Source organism: Paramormyrops kingsleyae, chromosome 4 (genome assembly GCF_048594095.1).
Source record: "Paramormyrops kingsleyae isolate MSU_618 chromosome 4, PKINGS_0.4, whole genome shotgun sequence".
NCBI lineage: Eukaryota > Metazoa > Chordata > Actinopteri > Osteoglossiformes > Mormyridae > Paramormyrops > Paramormyrops kingsleyae.
The window spans coordinates 30,896,085-30,915,324 of record NC_132800.1 but is presented as its reverse complement, the minus strand read 5'-3'; the positions used below and the strand labels follow the sequence as shown (position 1 = coordinate 30,915,324).

The 19,240-nt window shown below is 44.3% G+C and overlaps 3 protein-coding genes, 1 long non-coding RNA gene and 1 other non-coding gene across 7 annotated transcripts; 2 read left to right on the top strand and 3 right to left on the bottom strand.

Annotated features, from left to right (window-relative positions):
- Positions 1 to 37: 37 nt before the first annotated feature.
- LOC111854534 (E3 ubiquitin-protein ligase ZNRF2) lies at positions 38 to 5,077 on the top strand. Its single transcript, XM_023832566.2, has 5 exons — positions 38 to 725; positions 2,180 to 2,275; positions 2,474 to 2,579; positions 2,710 to 2,790; positions 3,006 to 5,077. Exons 1-4 carry the CDS (start codon positions 242 to 244, stop codon positions 2,765 to 2,767), a joined length of 744 nt encoding a protein of 247 aa, XP_023688334.1. The 5' UTR covers positions 38 to 241; the 3' UTR covers positions 2,768 to 2,790; positions 3,006 to 5,077.
- Positions 5,078 to 6,430: 1,353 nt separating this feature from the next.
- On the bottom strand, positions 6,431 to 8,032 carry LOC111854571 (uncharacterized). Its single transcript, XR_002840708.2, has 2 exons — positions 6,739 to 8,032; positions 6,431 to 6,524 (listed from the first exon to the last, which is right to left on the bottom strand). It is a non-coding gene; the product is annotated as an uncharacterized lncRNA (long non-coding RNA).
- Positions 6,586 to 6,661, bottom strand: LOC111854589 (small nucleolar RNA SNORD126). Its single transcript, XR_002840714.1, has one exon. It is a non-coding gene; the product is annotated as a small nucleolar RNA SNORD126 (small nucleolar RNA).
- A 27-nt stretch (positions 8,033 to 8,059) lies between the features above and the next one.
- On the top strand, positions 8,060 to 12,532 carry sdr39u1 (short chain dehydrogenase/reductase family 39U, member 1). 2 transcript variants are annotated; one of them, XM_023832634.2, is made up of 6 exons: positions 8,060 to 8,245; positions 8,794 to 8,900; positions 9,117 to 9,199; positions 9,609 to 9,730; positions 11,284 to 11,436; positions 11,599 to 12,532. In XM_023832634.2, exons 1-6 carry the CDS (start codon positions 8,230 to 8,232, stop codon positions 12,024 to 12,026), a joined length of 909 nt encoding a protein of 302 aa, XP_023688402.2. In that variant the 5' UTR covers positions 8,060 to 8,229; the 3' UTR covers positions 12,027 to 12,532. The 2 variants fall into 2 exon arrangements, with proteins under 2 accessions (XP_023688402.2, XP_023688406.2); XM_023832638.2 differs by lacking the exon at positions 9,609 to 9,730.
- Positions 12,533 to 12,712: 180 nt separating this feature from the next.
- mettl17 (methyltransferase like 17) lies at positions 12,713 to 19,094 on the bottom strand. Of its 2 annotated transcripts, none has more exons than XM_023832632.2 (14): positions 18,843 to 19,094; positions 17,530 to 17,671; positions 16,917 to 17,066; positions 16,401 to 16,488; positions 15,711 to 15,792; positions 15,487 to 15,560; positions 14,994 to 15,088; positions 14,726 to 14,796; positions 14,531 to 14,638; positions 13,904 to 13,972; positions 13,674 to 13,721; positions 13,356 to 13,448; positions 13,021 to 13,214; positions 12,713 to 12,914 (listed from the first exon to the last, which is right to left on the bottom strand). In XM_023832632.2, exons 1-14 carry the CDS (start codon positions 18,945 to 18,947, stop codon positions 12,830 to 12,832), a joined length of 1,404 nt encoding a protein of 467 aa, XP_023688400.2. In that variant the 5' UTR covers positions 18,948 to 19,094; the 3' UTR covers positions 12,713 to 12,829. The 2 variants fall into 2 exon arrangements, with proteins under 2 accessions (XP_023688400.2, XP_023688401.2); XM_023832633.2 differs by lacking the exon at positions 18,843 to 19,094 and adding an exon at positions 18,322 to 18,357.
- Between the last annotated feature and the right edge of the window lie 146 nt (positions 19,095 to 19,240).

The window sequence follows — 19,240 nt, the reverse complement described above, 5'->3', positions numbered from 1 at the left end:
CCGCGCCTGCCGACAAAGGAAGAAAAGCCACTTCCTTTAAAGCAGATGAACGGATGAATAGCGTGTTAGAAGGAGAGCAGTAAAGATAGGAAAATGTCACGACGCTAGTGAAAGGGTATAGAAGACTTTTAGTCATAAACCCCGATTATAGAAGTATTATTTTAATAAGGATATTTATAGATATTCATAATCGAAACTAAAGGCGGGTAGTCGTTACCGATCGCAGGCACAAATTGCAGTCATGGGAACTAGATCGAGTCGTTTACAAGAAGAAGGAGTATCGTCTGCTTTTGAGAAGGACGACATTAGCAGGGGGTCTTGCCGCCGACTGCGCAGCAAGCGGCCTACTAGTCTAGTGGTGGGTTTCTCCGGCAGTTTCGATCAGGACTCGGAGGCCGGCCGGAGCCGCTCGGAGGAGGGCAGCGATTCCGACCAAGGGCGGCAGGCGAGTGCCAGCGGGGGCAGCGCCAACCGCAACCCGGGTCAGACGGAGACCGTTAATAACAACAAGCACGCCAGCGACGGGAGCCCTACGGGAGAACTTCGCCGGGGATTACTGCCCGGGGAGACCGGCCGCGTCGGTCATCGCACCTTCTCCGAGCGCCTGGTCGTCAATCGGCAGATTTCTGGGAGGAACGGCTCCGTCCGGCCGGGCCGTGCCCGAACCACCCATCCGCGTCCCGTCTCTGAGGCGTGGATCGGTCGCGTCAGCAACCGCCACGGCAGTAAGTGTTTTAAAACGGAACCTCCGCGGTATCACGATGGCAGCGGTGACATAATCCGGCTCAGTCCTCATCCTAAACACCCCGATCGGTACAAGCGCCGACATGTCACGCCAGTCATGAGTGTGTGGAATTACCGATTCCTGTGCACTTCCCGGGAAAGTCGTTGAGGTGTCCAGATAAAAGAAGGTTTGAGGTGTTACGTGATAAGCAGGAGTACGGATTGTGCAATATGACTGTTTACCGAAAATGGCTTAGTTACCGTAAGCAGTGCAGTTTTTTGAACGGGAAGAATATAAGAAGTTAGAAAATCTTTCACCGATTGGCGTCTCTTTCAGATTAGGGGTGCAGCTTTGTGGTTAACGACAAAGGTGGTGCGGAACTAAATATCTTGCCGTGTTACAGCTCTCAGTTTAATTTGGCAGCCCTTATGATGAGTTTTGGTTTGATATTTTGAATACACATTACCCTCACATTCAGCCCGATTATATTCCTACTCCGTGATTGACGTCGTCATGTTCTCATTTTACGGGGTATTGCTTTAGTTTGCCTGGAGGATAACAAGTCATAACAGTATCAGGCAGATTGCACTTCTTGATAGTTACAGCTAAGGGTGATGTTGGCTCTGATTCATGCTGCTTCTCAGGACACTTTAATGGAATGTTTCTGAAGCAATTCCCGTAAGGTAGACTCAACTTTTGCAGGTGAAAATGGCTCATCAAAATTTAAGTGGAACTTGTCTAGTTTAACACTGGGGTTTACTGAGGGGTGTTTCGGATTGAAAACCAGACATGCACTTTGTCACCTTGCTGTCTGCCGGTCACCATCGGTAGGGATTTTCCCCAATGTTTGATCACCATACTCAGGCTGGGAGAAAAGTTGGCCAGTTCCTCTCCCACTCAGTTGGCCAGAGTACAGTTAAACATGTGGAAATGGGGGGGGTAGCTGGGCACTGGTTTAAATAACAGTACCATGCTGCAGTGTGCCCGTTTTTCCTTCAGTGGACCGACTTCAGCGTAACTGTTCATCTGTTCTAAACTTTCGTCTGCCGCATCCTTGCCTCATTAATCGTGACTTTGTTGGCTCATGGTGAATTAATATCAGGGTTAGCTTAGGTGCATGTGATGGTTTGTGTTAACTGTGGAAGACAAACTTTTGGCGTGTAAGTAAAGCAGTCTGCCAGAAAATGTTTATTTTTGATGTGCGACTGGACGCCCACATACTGTTCTGAGCCCAGTGCCTATGAATCAACTCTTATTGTCTTCCTGTATGTTTGCCGCCGTGTTCCTGTCTTCCTCAAGCAGTGTGATGACTGTATACCAGCGGGACGGGAGACGGGGAAACTTGGATAAACCGGTTGCCAGTGTGACTGGCACACAGCAATCCCACTTAGTCGCCTCGATTCTCTCGCCACCATTGCTGCCCCAGTTCATTCCCACCTCTCTCCCTCTCCATAGCCATCCGTTGTCCATTCTGCTCCAAGCCATTTCCAGGGGGCAGGATAGAGGATCACCTGTTGAGCTGCCTCACCTCCCTGCCTCTGCCTTACAACAGTGAGTACAAGAATCTAGACTTCTGCCCGACGGGCTGTGCTGGCACCGAGGCGGCAGGCAGTCTGCCAGTACCGACGCGAGTGTGCAAATAGAAGGGTACACCGAGATGCGTCAGAGTCGGGTTTGTGGGAAACGCTAGGAGGCTATCTAAAAGCGTATTGCTGGAGTTCACCCGTGTGGCTATTTTCCCCCACACAGCTGACACCCTCACCAAGGACTCTGGGGAGTGTTCCATCTGCCTGGAAGATCTGCTTCAGGGGGACACCATCGCACGCCTGGCCTGCCTTTGCGTCTACCACAAAAGGTATGGCGATGTGCCTGGGGGGGCGGAGCCGTGTGACTTTGAAAAGCAGGTGTTTGAGAGACCTGCGACTTGAAACTGACGGAGGTGTTAAACCGTCGGGTGCTGTTGATGACGGGTGTTCCCTCTCTAGCTGCATCGACTCCTGGTCCAAGGTGAAGTCGTGCTGTCCGGAGCACCCCTTCAACTGAGCCGCCCAGCTCCGGTTCCGCAGGTAACCTTCCTCTTCCTCTCTCTGGGCGTGTGTGTGCACGCTCTGGGTCCCACACGTGGCTGCATTGCATCTCCCCCACAAGCTGCCTTAGAGTGCATGGCTGTTGGGTTTTCTGTCTGCTTTTCTTAACCTATGTTGTATTGTCTCATTTATTGGACTGAAAGCGGGCAGTTCGGCTCAGACTCATGAATTGTTTATTCTTGTTGTCCCGTTAGGAGAGAATTACTCACCATTATGGACGGGAGGAGAAGCGTATGAAGTTGCAGGTTGCATCACATGTGGAGATGACTATGAAGGCAACTTCTGCTTAGCTTGATACTGGCATGTAAACTTCTGCCACAGTTGGGATTGGAAAAAAAAACGCTGTATTTATTCCTCTTTTTTTTTTTTCCCCAAACTTAGAGTGCTGGGCTTTTCAGTTTTGTTTTTTAAAACAACAGTTCCAGCAATACAGATCTCTACAAGGAGGTCGGTAAATAATTGTGTGTGTGTGTGTGTGTGTGTTTGCATTGCTGGTATTTCCTGGAGGGGTGAGGAGGGATCTAGATAGCCGAGTGTGTGAGTGCAGAGACGTTTGGTTTGTGTGTGTGTGTGTGTGTGTTTTTTTTTTGCCTCTGTAGTAATTTTGTAACTTTTTTTTTTTGAGTCCTTGAGCAATGGGATGTTGCCAAACATTACACACGGAGGCTGTTTGTGTTTTTTGCAGCAGACACATTTTTGAAAATACACAGATATATATTTTTTATGTGTTTGGAACCAAACTTCTAGTTTCTGCGTGTCGAACGCGGCCAGCATGGCCAGGAGGACCGCAAACTTCACGATCTCGTTTTGCCAAATGAAAGTGTTTAGCTGCCAGATCCGCGAGAGCAGAGTCGCGACTCGTCGGGCATTTGATGGAAGCTTTCCTGGCTGTTACTCTGGACGTTGTGCTCAGAAACCAATTTATAAAATCCCAGTGGGAGTGTGTGTGACTGGTCTTTCTACGGCACTGTAGACATTGGTGTATTGTAACTGCGGATAGCACTTTAAACCTCATCTGAACCTTTTGGCACAGTTGACGTCGCCGTTGCGTGCGCTCACAGCTGTGCCCGACAAAGTGGTTATCGAGCACAAATGAGGAAGGCGGTCCGTTATCGTGATTTTACGGCAAGCAGTGTTACCCCTGCATTCCTGGTGACTGCAATCGGAAGAAAAGTCTTCGGATGTGGTTTTCTGTGGTGTTATCCTTCCCCGAAAGGGCTGTTCTTAGTTCATATGGCTGCCGTCTGTTCTCTGACCAACATATCGGTTAGCCGACTGGAATTGCTGCCCTCCCAGGGAGATTGGGCACAGACCTGAGGAGTAATTAAGATTCCGATGAACTTGATTGGATCGAGTGAGAATCTCTGGAAGACTTTCAGTTGTCACTGAAGAAAAAAAAATTAGATTTTTGTGATTGTAAGAATGCCGTGTGTGGTTAAAGATAATTCTTCATGTTCTATGGATGAATCCGCTGCGAGGAGACCCGATTTCTGGTGCGTGTTTAAGTGTGTGTGTGTGTATGTGTGTGCGCGCCACAGGGCCAAAGCAGTCACAGATGCCTCCTGGGGTCTGTCGTCATAGGTTCAGTGTTTGCAGCCAAGCATTTTCCATAGCTAAGATTTCAGGGCTGGCAGGATCTTAGATGGACAAATAAGACTGCTTGTTTTGAATGTAAAATTATCTTTACCGAAACAGCCTCCCTCTGTTGAGATGAGATGTTGGGTGGCCATGCTGTCATGTTTGGGAGTCAAAGGTCACTAGACATACCAGTGGTTTTGTGTGCTTTGTGCTGCCTCAGTGAATTCATAACTGCTGGGTTGAATGAAACAGAGTTAATTGGCTCCAGAAGATTTGGTGCAATATTTTTTTTTCCCCCTTTTACATGAATCTTGCCCCCTTTTTCTTAACCCAAATACAACTACTTGAAAGCATGAAGTTCATCTTCAGAACCAGAATTCACATGACCTGTTCATTACGTTTTGGCTTTAATTGTAATGGTGAATTTTGAGGATTGTGGTTAACATCACCGTGACAAGGTATTTGTATACAGATTACTTTTTTTTTTTTTACCTGTAAACACGGACAATCTGTCTTCTCACACTATTTAACGATTTAGTATTTATTAAATTGTAAATATGTAATATTCAAATTCATTGTTCTTTTGGTTTGGATTCTGATACAGTTTATATGCCCAAATCTTTTGTATGTCTAAAAAAGTTGGTTTTTTATGTATTTTTTACAATAAATATGCGTATGTGTGGGCTTATCTGATTCTTCTAATTCTGCACGTAACCACATAAGGAAGGTTTAAAAACCGTAAACCATTTCATTTTCAGTTTGTGTCGTGTCTATTCATGACTGGCAAGCTTTGATTTAATGAAACGTCTGCTGTTTGGATGACACAATTTACAGGAAATGCATGACCCTGAATATGTGAACACGGCAGGGAAAAACATTGTTGCGTAAGTGGGAATTCCACTTCCAAACAATCAAGTTTTACAAAAAGGAATGCAGCATTACATCATATTTTCATTATAGATGTAGACTCAACATTTCACCCTGCTTAGTGCATAATTTACCTAGCAGAGGGTGATCATTTACCTTATTTGGAAATTGAGATTTTATGTAGTGAACAAAACCAGCTGATTTACAGCCACAGAATGCCTAAGCAGTTCCTTCTCAGGAATTGTTCGCCAAACCCTTTTTCAGTAAAAACTTCCCTTGATTTAAATCATAAGAATTGCAACATATACTATACAGAATTCCAGTTACAAGCTGGTTCTTCTGGACCAGTGAGATACAGGTTTGTGAACGGCATATTAAAATAATTATATTGTACCGTGACCCTAAACTGGATAGACACTTGAGACGGATAGATTATACTTGTGAGTCGTTCCTAAATAGCAGAAAATGTATCCATTGGATCTTAAATTTGGTTGGTTATACATGCATACAGCGATAGCTGAGCTTTTAAGGCTATGGCCTGCTTCCGCAGATCTTGCTCTCCATGTTAGTTTCATGCCTCCGGGGACACAGCTACCTGAACATGATTGCAGGAAACGCTTTCATATTTCTGCGCTCAACTTCTGCTTAAATTTCAGGAGGGTTGAAGCAGAGCACACCCTATTCCGGAAATTGACCTTTAAAGGGGTTTCCCCTTTCAAAGCAACGTGCTTTGCTTCAATCACCATACAGAAGCACTAAGGTGACTCAATAAGGAAACAAAGCCCTACTTAAAGGAGTGGCTCACTCAGTAGCCTGCTGCCCGTGAAGAATTTGAACACATGTGTTAGACAAATCTAGTTGAAGAAATCCAACAGCACATTGGTTGGTCTGGACTCTAAACCAGGCAACAGGGCTTAAGTTGGAGCCTAAGCAGCACAGCAATCAACTACAGAAAATGTTTTCACTAGCTTAACCAAATATTAACTATTCAATGAGGCATAGATATTGAAGACTCCCGATACTGCAGTACGTGGATGAAAACCACAGTAGTGCAGCATCTAGAATTTGCATCAGGCTAAGCAACTTAATATCGGTTATTTTTAGCCAAGTAAAGATGCTGCAGGCAGCCCAAGACCAGACCCAGCCAGCTCAGGAGTCAAAGGACTACAAATAGTCACAAGACAGTAATTTTATTTATAGTTATGAATCATAACATGTGGCAGAAGTTGCAATCCTCATGTACCCCACTGGTCGCAGATTCACAGCACCTGGAAAGGAAAGGGGATGTTTAACCACACACGTGAGAGCCTGCATTCGCGGTTCGCCATTAGCCTGCTCAGTGCATGTGTATAATCATTGCTTATCAGGTGAAACACGGACAACATGCAACTCATCACCGCAAGGTCAGCTAAATTGTCCCTCTCAACAGTTACAGGACAAGCCATTTGGGATACATTAACGGGACTAATTAAAAGCACTTACCTACAGTGCTGATGTAGGGCCGGTGGACTGGAAACGCAGACCAGTGCTTTTAAAAGGAGCAAGAGAGAAACTGTTAACGGGTACACAACAATCGATCCAGCCATTGAACTTAGAACAGCACTAGGAACACTATATCCAAGCCGGGCACCGTACGCGATGAGCTTCACTTGCCCAAAACGCGCAGACGCGCCACCAAGCGCTCACTGCGGGCACCAAACACGCGTTTGGCAATGAAAGACATCTGGAATCCATCAGCTAGTATATTTTATACGGATTTTACCATGCAAGTCACACAAGGATAAGCACACCTGCTATTTCAGGGGGAAAGTCGTATACTTCATGTGCAAAAATAAACACTCTTTTACGCCACTTAAAACACGTGGAGCCGCTGTTTAAAAACCCACATTGATCGCCTTCGACAAGGAAGCGCGTCCTCTTCGATTTACACGAATTCAATACAGATTAAGAATCTGGAAATTAGGCAGGCAGACGACTAGCCACCCCCCATCGACAGATAAAAAAATACCGGCTCGGTAACACTTAATATTTCCATTTGGTAAATACACGCCAATAACACAAGATGGCAAAACGGTAACCACTAACAAAACAGCTACAAATACCTATCAAAATGACCTAGCTAATTAACCAGCAATCCCACGTCTAATAAAGAAACATAACAAGACCAGCTCCTAGCCGGTCCTCCAGGACGCCGCACAGATAAAGAGAGGGAACGCGGCTCAGGGAGCCTCTTTATAGGAGCGCGCTATCACACCACGTGGTCTGTTCAATAATCCGATGCACCGATCCAGGATCAGAGCAAACGTTCCTCATTAATCCCGACCATCAACATAAACCACATCATAGATCCGGACAACCATGTCATTTTAAAATTTCAAAGGATGATTTTAATGTTGACATTCCAAACCGAGCAGATACCTAACTTTGAATCCAATAGTATGAAGTATTTCTATGGTGAATAATACGATTGAATTCTTAGTTCACAAATATTACATACATAAATCGAGATTCTCAAAATAAGAGTTGATTGCATCTTTTAAATCCTTAAAGTTTAAAGGAAATTAAATGAATGAAAATTTCCAACATTAATCTTTGAGGGACATCCGCTATGTATTTAATACCGCTATGTAATTCATCACTCTGCGTCCAACTAGTACAACGACTTATATAATTTGATTTATTTATAAATTTAGTTTTTATTTAGAAAGCGGACTGACACACCAATGCCACAAACTGCACAATACAAATATTTAATATGACACTATTGAAGAATCATTACCACCTGCACTGCATAAGCTGGCCACATGATACAATGACGGAAGCCTCATTGGACATAATAGTCAGGACGTTTCGCTCGTCTTAGATACAGCGACAGCTTACAGTTAGAAAATTTTAAGGTCCAGGTAGTATTTGCTTGTTACGTCTTTGAACGTGGTGTGGAAATCTCATTTTAGGAGCGTGCAGGTTGACGGGATGAGAGTCGTGATTGGTATGTCGCAAGCTTAGCTGTTGTGTTTCTTGATTATATGGCATGCCAGTTTAATCAAACCTAAAAGGAAATGTTAGACCCAAAAACAAATATGCTATCGGGCTGGTAGATTACTGCCTTTATGGCGTGCAATATTAAACAAGGATAGAGCGGATATAGTGAAGGTCAACATTCTGGAAACGTTTACGCGCTGTACAGTTTCGCTTTCGGAAGTGAGGAGGAAGCGCATGCGCGTACTGCTGCTTCGTCTGCTGAGACCTAAGGTCTTTTTTCCAGTAGGCCTATGTTGTTAGAGAACCTTGACAGTATCAGTCAAGAAAATAATTAGACACCTGCCTGTTGGTTCCTTTAATAATAAAAAAAATGGACGGGAAATACCAATTGTTGCTTAAACTATGAAGTTAATTCTCCCGATAATTATTTAGGATCTTACCATTTGGAAGCATTTCAGTCAGGTGTGGTGACAACATGACCCTTAAACACCCTGTGTTATTTTTTTTTTGGTGATAACACCTGACAAGTTTGGTGTCATTTCCTCCTCTCACCAGGCGGTGGCTCCGGTTTTGTTGGCAGAGAACTGACCCGGTTTCTATGTAAATCAGGTCATGAAGTCACTATTATATCAAGGCAACCAGGTCCTGGATGTATCACATGGGTAAAATGCTTCCTGTTTCCTGTCTGCTATATCCTTATATCTTTTTTCCTTTTAACAATATTTGTCATTTTCCCACTTAGTTATTATTGCCTCCTCTGCTCAGGCCCCACACTTAATGTAATTGGTTAAAATATCACACATGACAAAATGAGTAGGCTATTCATTATAACAGGCCCCATGGGAGCTGAGTTTGACCAGCTAGTTCCTGATTTGCAGGCTGATCTGGAGAGTAGCGGCCTCCCACCATGTGAGGGCGCTGTCAACCTGGCTGGGGAGAATTTCATGCATCCCCTGCGCTGGTAAGAGATTGAAAAGTATTCCATCATTCCTGTTTATTAATCCATCCATTCACCTATCTATACATTAACACTTCTGTATAAGCAATTTCCACTAGGATAATAAAAGTATTCTGATAACATCCATCCATTTTGTACATGCTTTGTCCTATTCTGATAAGTCACTGATGAAATGAAGGTGACAGCAAGCCTGAATCTTTTTGGGCATTAAATCTGAAAAGCAAGACAAGTGTGAGATGCTAACCTATCCCATCTAAACAAGAACATGTGTAGTCACACATTTTATAGACTGCTTAGAATCACTTGTTCAGTTGTTGAGTGTGGAAGGAACCCCAGACAATCAAGAGGACAATATTAGATTGTAATAGTATACATGCTTTATTAGTTAATCTGTCTTTTCCTACTTGATCAGGTGGAATGAGAGCTTTAAGAAAGATCTGTTCTCCAGTCGGATTGATACAACTAGATCTCTTGCAAAAGCCATTGCATCCTCTTCCAGTCCTCCTCGGGCCTGGGTCCTGGTCACAGGAGTGGGTAGGTGTGCAGCATACTCGTGGTAGCACAAACATCGCAGAGTGGTCATTATTTATCACGATGCTTTTTCCAGTGCTACTCAAAACTTGTAACTGGGCATTCATTGGAATGCATTTACAGTAGCAGTCAACAGTTTGGAAACGCTTACTGAAAACAATTTGTCTTTGGATAAGAAACTCAAGGTCTAGTCAGTATTATCTGGTGAACGAGCGTTGAGATGGATTGCTGTTCCCTTTTGAGATGTTGGACACTTCTCTTGATCGTTGCAATATTTGATATGCATTGTTTCATTGCCTCGAGGCCTTTTACTGTAAGATAAGACTTCATTGATCCCACACCAGGGACATTTACTTTTTACAACAACAAAACAGAAATAAATAACAATAGAAAATAAACTATAATGATAGAAATAATTATGAAAAATGATGATAAAATTTAACACAATTATATTGTACGTATGCAGTGGGTACTGCACAGATGTAATGCTCATGCATGTGTAATGACATCCCATGTCTAATAAGAGTGCAGGACAGAAACTTTAGTTGACTTGGGTATAAATATGTTGCACCCAGTAGATATAAATATAGATGTTACACATATGCAGTGGATATCGCATAATTGTAAACAACATTCATGTGTAATGGGCATTCAGTGGGAGACGTAGCTGGGGTGTCCGGACTTTTAACTGGTCCTGTATACCTTGCAATGCACTTGCTGGCTTATGCATCGCTTTGGACAAAAGCATCTGTTGCATGAATGTAATGTAAATTCAGTTACTCAAAGATTCAGGCATTTTTTTTAAATTAAGTGACCTGTATCTGACTGTATTAGTGAATGTAGCTGTTCTCTGAAGCCTTTGCACATTGATGTTTTTGCACGAGTCTATGTCACCGACCAAAAAAATAAAAACACTCTGCATTTAGGCAATAAACCACATGGATTTCCATCTGACTGGTCACATTCCTGTCGCATGGCCACAGATCTGATATATATCTGATCTAGGACCACGTATCAAAGTGACTCAGTTGATTTAAAAGGATCAGATTTGTGTTCAGTCTGCCCTGAAAACATCAGACCTGAGTCACATTTAGGCAAACAAATCAGATTTGAGTCACTTCTGCTTGGTAGTGTGAACACAGCCTAATTGATATTATTATTATTAGGGGTCCAATCAACATTGGCAGCTGGATCCCTATTGTTTTTATTATTATTATTGAGAACATTGTGAATCCTTGCATAAGATTTACCCTTATAAAGCTCTCACTGCCTGTTTATGTGGCAGCCCCAGCAAATGATTTTACCTCATAAAAATGTTGCCACATTATCATTAATTTTCATTATTCTGAAGGCAGTTTGGACCAAAATAAAGCGACGTCACACTGTGTCATTGGAAAACCGACACCCGTTTATTGCTGCATTTCCGAGGTGGAGTCCTACCATGGATCGGCATTGTCAGAAACCTGCGATCTTCCGCTTTGAAAGCTAAAGCCAGAGCGGGTGTTGTTTGTCGTTTGCTCCTCTTTGATGTTGCATGTCCTTCTGCTCTGTTGCAGCATGTTATAAACCCAGCCAGACGATGCAATACACCGAAGAGACGGAGTGGAACCCCTTTAATTTATTTTCCCTGCTGGTGAAAGAGTGGGAGGCCGCCGGGAGTCTCCCAGAAAACGTGGCTCGGAACACCAGGCACGTGGTCGTCAGGTCAGGTTAGTCTGATGGGTTTAACCAGGCAGTGGAAGACCAGCGAAAGCCAATAGCCAATAAGAAGTGGAACGATCCAATCATGATAGCCCCACATGCAGGGTTCAGAAGTCTTTCCTTGTGTCTTTGCTATTTTAGTACGTCCCCCTTTCTCCCTGCTTTGTTAGGGCTCGTTCTGGGTGCAGATGGGGGCGCTATCAAGCAGATGCTCCCCCCCTTCCGGCTGGGCTTGGGGGGGCCCCTGGGCTCTGGTCAGCAGCCGTTCCCCTGGATCCACGTTGCTGACTTGGCAGGAATAATTGCCCGTTCACTGGAACCGCCCTCAAAGCCCGTTCCCAGCGTTCCAGAGATCTACAACGGAGTCGCTCCTGCCCAGAACACCAACTATGAGTTCACCAAGGCCCTGGGCCGGGTCCTGCGGCGGCCCGCGGTGCTCCCGGCTCCCAGGCTCGTCTTGCAGGCGCTGCTGGGTGTGGAGAGAGCCGCGGTGCTTACCGAGGGTCAGTGGGTGTTACCCAAGAGAACTCTGGAGTCGGGGTATGAGTTCCAGTACCTAAACCTCGAGTCGGCACTAAAGGAGATCGTGAGGAGTTAACACCCTGTTTGTCAGTGGACTGCTCAGCTTGTTCATACACACGTGCACTTTTCATGCACTCTCATTTTGAGTAGCTTGATGGTTACTTTCATCTAACTATAAAACATTATAATAGTGTCATGCAGAGCCTGGTTCCGAAGCCAATTGCCTAGAACATAGAACACTACAATCCCTCAGGACCTTTGCAGCCCTGGTTCTGAGTGCCTTTGGTGTCCCCCATAGAATTTAGCACAGCATGTGTTAAAGAACTTCAAGGGTACTAAGAACAACATCTCGACCAAGATCAGAATGTGCTATCTCTTGAAATCTGAGTTTTGTTAGACTGGTGTCTGTGTCTGCTAATCATGTTAAGTGCCCTCATTACCACGTTATCAATTCAGCTTTTTTGCTTGAAATCCTAAGCCGGAGCAATCGTTTGTTTTTTCACTGTGTGGTGATGGCTGATTGCCAAATACAGTGTTCTGCTGGACGATTATGGGACGTAAATGAACACTTGCACAAACAAATGTGCGTGTTGCTCATTCTTGTGTGCTCAACAGTCTTAAAATTCCCCTATGAGATGTAAACAAACACTTGCACAAACAAATATACGAGTTGCTCATACTTGTGTGCTCAACAGTCTTAAAATTCCCCACTGTTTTTGTATCGTCTAACCAGTGAAATCTTAAGTTACAAGAATGCAGTGGTCTTTTGCTCTGCTACATTTTTATTCTGAGACATAAATCCGAAGAGTGTTTTTCTCTGATCTCAGGTTGTTTGTTAGATCAGTGGAGTATTTTGAAACCCTTCTTGGATGGGTCCTTTCATTCCGTGATGGTTTCCACTTCTGGCTTCATGATTGGCAGCCGATCTCCATAGTCGCTGTTCCGGGCGCAGCGGTACACGTCTCTGTTTAGGTGGGGGGAGGCAGCAAATAAGTGAGTGTGTGGAGGAGAAGAAAGCCAGGTAACGTCCCAGGTAACATCCCAGGTAACGGGGAGGGGGAGGGGCTGACCTGCCGTGGCGGCTGGGGGTGACGACGACCCTCCTCAGCTCTCCGTCGGGACAGCAGAGCTGGCAGTGAACGTGGCGGGGCCTTCGTAACACCGGCCCTGTCAGCCGGGCCCACTCCAGCCCTGCGTTCTCAACTCCCGGTTCCTGCCGGGCCATGACCAGGTAACTGAACTGCTCCACCTCCTGTTCACGGTTCTGTGTAACAGCACCAGAGAGCTTTTTCACCAAGTCTGTCTTCATTCTGACACTGTCATCCGCAAACCTTGCATTCATGCTAATTTCCTCCAACCCGTCTCATCGTCCCATCACACTGCGGAGTAGGCGGGTTTCTCTTACCCCCGGAAGTGGCAGAGGGCAGAATGGCTGGGGGTAATTACAGGGCACCTGGGCTTGTTGTGCCAGCTTGGGGCAGGGTAACTGGTGTGCACACTGACCACACATATCAAAGAAGGAAAATGAGTAGATTACCTGTTAGCTATGCTTTCATATAGCTTTGGGAGAGACCTTGCGTAGCTTGGTAGTGGAAAAATCTATTTATTCATCTTAACATTCAAAACTTTATCCAAGAACTATACGGCATTAATTCAAAATGACATTGATTCTGAGATACAAACACTCAAATAACAAATAACAGAAATATGAAATGAAACGCACCGGGGCGAACACGAAAGGACGGCTGGGGTCCATCGTTTTCTCTTCCCCCTGTTTGTTAAACAATTATTCAATCACAATTATACATTCAGCAATACAAATGAAATTTAAAGGTATACTTCAGACATGAGAGAGTTAACAAATAAAAGCCTTTGAAACCAGAGTGCGGTCACTTTCTGTGTGTGTGTCTGTGAGCGTGTGTGTGTGTCTGTGAGCGTACATATGTCACCCACCTTCAGTACTGTGTCTCTGGCCTCCATCAGGATCTGATGACCTTCCTTAGTCCCATTTTCCACCAGAACCTGAAGAACATTTAAGAGTTGGACAAGAAAAAAATAGACAAACATACATATAACAGTGCAAAATTCTTTATGTAATACTTCAGTTTAAAGTCTGCCCCTTAAATATGAATAAACTTTTACTATTTATTTCATAATATATTAACAAATTCACTTACAATCAAATTTAAAAAGGTATTACAAAGACATTTTACTCCTTTCTCACAAAGTTTTTACCGCAGAGCTTGTAAATGGCAAAATTTTAACTCATTTCTGAGTTTGCTTACAAACCCATTGTTTTATATTTGCAAGTGTTTTACAAATTCCAGGAGCAAGATATGATTATAATACATTTAATGAATAAATATTCATTTTATATTATTTTTATATAAAATTATTAGTAAATTTATTAATAATTAAAGTGCAGATCTTAACTAAAGAAACTGGATACAGTTATATTCTGTTGTTTTCCCCATAACTTTTTCTGAATAACAGATCCCCATCGTGAGATGCATATATTCCGGAATAAAGGGGAAAATCTAATTGTACCTGACTAGGCTTTGGAATGGATATGTTACTGACCAAATAGGAATGAGTCTTCCTCCACAGCGTCAGAACCGTCTCTATTCTCTCCTGCTTGGAGGGAAGCTCCGACAGAGCAAACGCGCTGCTCACCAGGTCGAACTGCACCTGGAGGCGAGATGCAGGACAGCAGCTGTGTGTAACCTAGTCGTGTTGTACAGACCCCATTCAGCCACCAGGGGGAGGTGGGCACACCTTGGGGGAGACTGGAAGGAACTGCCGAAAGTAGACGTGTTTGATCAAAGGGTCCTCCTTGTCGCTACCACCTATGCAGAGAAGAAGAATTACTGTCAGTGTTATGCATCACAAATCCTTTGGCCTCATAGTATTTGCCCTCAGTTTTAGACGAAATTCTGTTTTGTTAATTAAGAATCGTGCAGGGTGTAAGGATGGTTATCAGAGCCTCGAAATGGCACTTGATTCGCCTAAAAGGGAGGAGGAACGGCTGCTGTGGTGTGTGTACCTCGGAGTAGTCGCTCAGCCAGCGTGTTCATGGCCTTGGAACTGTCCACACACACGCTCTCTTTCAGAGAGTCGCCCCACGTCGTACGTGCCGCCCTGACCGGCGGAGGTGGACGGAGAACAAAAGAGATCAAGCCAGACCTCATCAGCACCCATCCCTGTAGCTCTGACCTGCTGGCACTACCTGTCTGCAGAATCTGCGCAAGACAGCTCTGTGCAGGAGACTGTCAAATGGCGTGACGTGCACCGTGACATGCATCCAGGCCATTCGTGGCGACAGTTTGATAACTGAGACAATCCTACCGCTAAATTGCATACATTCGAGTTCAAAATATACACCTTCTATAAAATTAGACAAACTCAATTCATCATACGTGCGATTTTGTCTTGGAGAAAATATCTGATAGCACTGCCACTACACTGGGTGTGCAATATCTAAAACGTGGCAGCTGGTGTGAAAGATGATAAACTAAATGACTGATTATTTTTCTTACCAAACCACGGTTCCGAGACCAGAACCAAAGTCCAGAAGAGAAAAAGGGGTGAATGTGGGGTCTCGCTTCTTTATCTAAAGACGGAGAGACAACAGGAGAGAGTATGAAACATGGGACACAAAAATAATAGTCCCTCCCAACCCACTTAAAACTTTACATATTAGTTCCTATAACTTCTTCATACATAAGTGCAAAGGTGTCCTGAGGGATTGTAGTGTCCTCACCTCATTCAATGCTCTCCTCACGGCCGCGTAGCCCGCTGCCAAGCGAGCGGCCAGATACACCAGACACAGTTCATCATCATACCTGACAGGGAGAGACAAGACCGCAGGTACCAATCACACAGGAGCACAAACAGGTAGCAAAGGATGTACACTGAGCAATGATGCAGCAAAATGAGGTGCTATTAAAATAATACTCTGAGAGTGTGATGAAAGCGGGAACTCCCAATAATACTCAGAGAGTGTGATGAAAGCGGGAACTCCCAATAATACTCCGAGAGTGTGATGAAAGCGGGAACTCCCAATAATACTCCGAGAGTGTGATAAACACGGGAACTCCCAGGCAGAGTGTGGCTTAGTGGGCTCAGAAGGTCGCTGGCCTCAGCAGAACCGTCATGTCTGGGGGCCCTTGAGCAAGGCCCTTAACCCCTAGCTCCAGGGGCCACTGCAGGTGGCTGCCTATCGCTGCTAAGCTTGCTCTCACTTATGTCTGTGTATCATGAAAAGCAAGATGGGGTAGGCAAAAAAGAGAATTTCCACACAGGGACCAATTAAGTGTCATTATTTAGAGTAGAGTAATTGTAATGCTTTTGGGCAGCAACAAGTTAGAATAATATAAAGTGAAATATCTGCAGAGGCCGTACAGCAAGGAGGCACAAAGCTGGTTAGTACTACACGGGGACACACAGCTACCTCAGCGGAGTCCAGTGGTACGTTGTTTTTTTCAGAGCTGATAATACCTTCTTCCGGATATGCATCTCTGCCAGATGGCTGTCTGTGTCTGACAAACACATAACACACAGTACTTTCAGAGAGTCGTGGCACATGCCCATATTTACACAGTCATGATTGTTTTTATTTAGGGGACGGTTTTATCATAAGTGACGTACAATACAAGGGAGGCGAACAGCACATCACAAACATACGGCTGTCAAGGAGCCAGCTAGAGCCAGCTAGAGCCAGCTAGAGCCAGCTAGAGCCAGCTAGAGCCAGCTAGAGCCAGCTAGAGCCAGCTAGAGCCAGCTAGAGCCAGCTAGAGCCAGCTAGAGCCAGCTAGAGCCAGCTAGAGCCAGCTAGGCATAAGTGCAGCTAGGCTGAGCTCCCAGTGAATGCCCAGGTACAGGTATAAGCAGTATTTGGAGCAGGAGCTATGCATAAATTCAACACCGTGTTAAGCTGGAGTCCTGCCACCTCCTGCACTCCACTCACCTGTTCTGCTTTCCATCTCCTGCTCCCAGAGGCCTTTCTCCATAGCGAGGGCCCTTTCCCTAAGCTGCTCTTCATCCACGGGCCTTTTCCTGCTCCACAGGAAGTTGCTGAGTCTGCGTGCCTGCTCTGTTAGATCCCTCAGTGCTGCCCCTGTTGGACAGAAGGACCCATTGCAAGCGCCACGCACATGAAGGGCGTCTAGACGCCGCAAGCTAAAACCTAGGGCTCCTTTAAATCAGAGCTAGATAAGATTTTGACAACTCTGAGCTATTAGTTAAGTTCTCCCCAAGCAAACTTGATGGGCTGAATGGCCTCCTCTCGTTTGTAAATTTCTTATGTTCTTACATTTGAACAGCCCTGTGCTGGACAAGAAGTCGGAAGTCGGATGGATGGAAGTTTTGGATATAAAATATTTCTAAATGAGGTTTTATTCTCAAAAATCTGCAGTCACATAGCTGAACAAGGTTAACCACTCCTGACACAGCAATAATTAATCACGTAATAATTTTTCTTTGCATGGTGACAACATGGAAATCTATCTGGTTTAGACTGCAGATCCTCTGAATGTCAGTTAATGTCCTGGTGGCAGAGGGGCAGGATGCAAGTCCCTCACCATGTACGATGGACAGCGCCCCCCTCTGCAGCTCCTCCGGAAGGTGCACCGTCTTCAGGGCTGTCACACCCGGGTGCTTCCTGTAGGGGGCGCCCTTCAAGAAGGCCGCTACTGCTTGTACATTAGCCACGGTGCTGTAGCCCTGGTGAAGGAATGAATCGAGTAGCTGCCATTTTAGGATTCTTATGGACATGTGCATGTATCAGGGATATCAAATATGCCATATCCCTGAGCTCACTTTAAAAATAGCTGTTTACCATGATAGAAAGTCCACTCTTGATTTTTTTGCCATACATAACAGATTAAAAATTGCTTCTAACATTTAATAGGTCTCAAATCAAAACAAAAAGTCAGTGAAATAATGATCTATACGGAACATTTATATGAATCATATTACTCACTTTTACTAGTAGGTAGTAGTCTCAAGCATAATTTAACATGTGATGTAAAAACTAATATGAATTAACACTGAGATCTGTATTAATTAATATTTTCAATTTCATGCAATTATTTTATATACATATTTATATTATCCTAACATATTCATTCATCATTATTAACTTCTAAATGGATAACCTGAATTTTGCGCCTAAAAGTAGGTACAACCAATCACCGTAGACCGATGTGCATAAATTACCATAAACCCTACCAGTCGTTGTTTTACACAAAATCTTTTAGCGTTTCACGGCTTTTGGATATTTTTTACTTTGCTAGTCATTGTCGGGTGAATGTCCAACATGAACTCTCTATATTTAATTCAACAGAAATAAAACTACAAATATTTTTACACACCATGTTAGACAACATACAAGTGCCTTGTGTGGTATATAACAGAAACTCAAGCACTGCCCAAACAGGAGCGGAAGGAAGCTCACTGTAGAGGTCACGTGCTGAGTGCTCAGTCACTCACCCAATCACCTCGGGGAAGGTCTGAGACAAGAGCCAATCGCTGCCCTAGCAGGGCATCGCCCGATGCGGGTGAGCGAGCGCACAGAAATCATGGGTTGCTACGAGCACCTTAGCAGGAGAAGCCGTCTGGCACAATAACAGTGCGCACGGTGGATGCGGTCTCGGCAACTTGGAAACACTCGCGGCTGGCGCATGAGTGCGATGTGTGAGCTGGAGCACATCTCCAGAACCCAATTCAGACTACTCTCCTTCCACTCCTTTTGTTATGTTCACGATTCATTTTTGCATGTTATACGCTTTACATATCGACATTGAAACGTGAGGCTAACGCAGGTTAACTATAACCAAGAAACTAGACCTATACTTAAAATTATAAAGAGTTACAAGCATTCCTCTTTACTCACTTTGTATGTCGTCCTCAAAGGAATCATAGATAGATATTGGACTGACGCTGTAACCAAAACTGACAGTTGACTGATGCTGTTGCCAAGATTCCAAAGTGCTGCCATATTTTCATTGGATGCTCACTAAGATTCACATTTGGAGTAAGGCAAAACCATGCGTCCACAACCAGAAGTTGGTCCGTCGACGAAAACAATCCGACTTCATACAGTCTTACCGACAAAGTAATGTTTGGTAACATAGTAATGTAAACACACTGACAAGCACGTGATTTTAAATCGTTTATGTACGTTACATCTTAAATTCCTCATAATTGTTTTTCTCCAGCTTAAATTTTTACTTTTACATTCTATTGTTCTTCTCCGTAGCTCTCTACGGCATGTGTCTTTTATCTTTTCTG

Bases quoted from the DNA above. Each gene is read 5' to 3' on its own strand.
- LOC111854534 (XM_023832566.2), top strand. From the start codon at position 242: ATGGGAACTAGATCGAGTCGTTTACAAGAAGAAGGAGTATCGTCTGCT. The intron at 2,276-2,473 runs GTGAGTACAAGA...TCCCCCACACAG, and splicing joins CCTGCCTCTGCCTTACAACA to CTGACACCCTCACCAAGGAC. The intron at 2,580-2,709 runs GTATGGCGATGT...TTCCCTCTCTAG, and splicing joins CTTTGCGTCTACCACAAAAG to CTGCATCGACTCCTGGTCCA.
- sdr39u1 (XM_023832634.2), top strand. The intron at 9,731-11,283 runs GTAGGTGTGCAG...GCTCTGTTGCAG, and splicing joins GGTCCTGGTCACAGGAGTGG to CATGTTATAAACCCAGCCAG. The intron at 11,437-11,598 runs GTTAGTCTGATG...CTGCTTTGTTAG, and splicing joins GCACGTGGTCGTCAGGTCAG to GGCTCGTTCTGGGTGCAGAT.
- mettl17 (XM_023832632.2), bottom strand. From the start codon at position 18,947: ATGGCAGCACTTTGGAATCTTGGCAACAGCATCAGTCAACTGTCAGTT. The intron at 15,793-16,400 runs GTAGCTGTGTGT...TCTCCCTGTCAG, and splicing joins TACCACTGGACTCCGCTGAG to GTATGATGATGAACTGTGTC. The intron at 12,915-13,020 runs GTCAGCCCCTCC...CCACCTAAACAG, and splicing joins ACCCCCAGCCGCCACGGCAG to AGACGTGTACCGCTGCGCCC.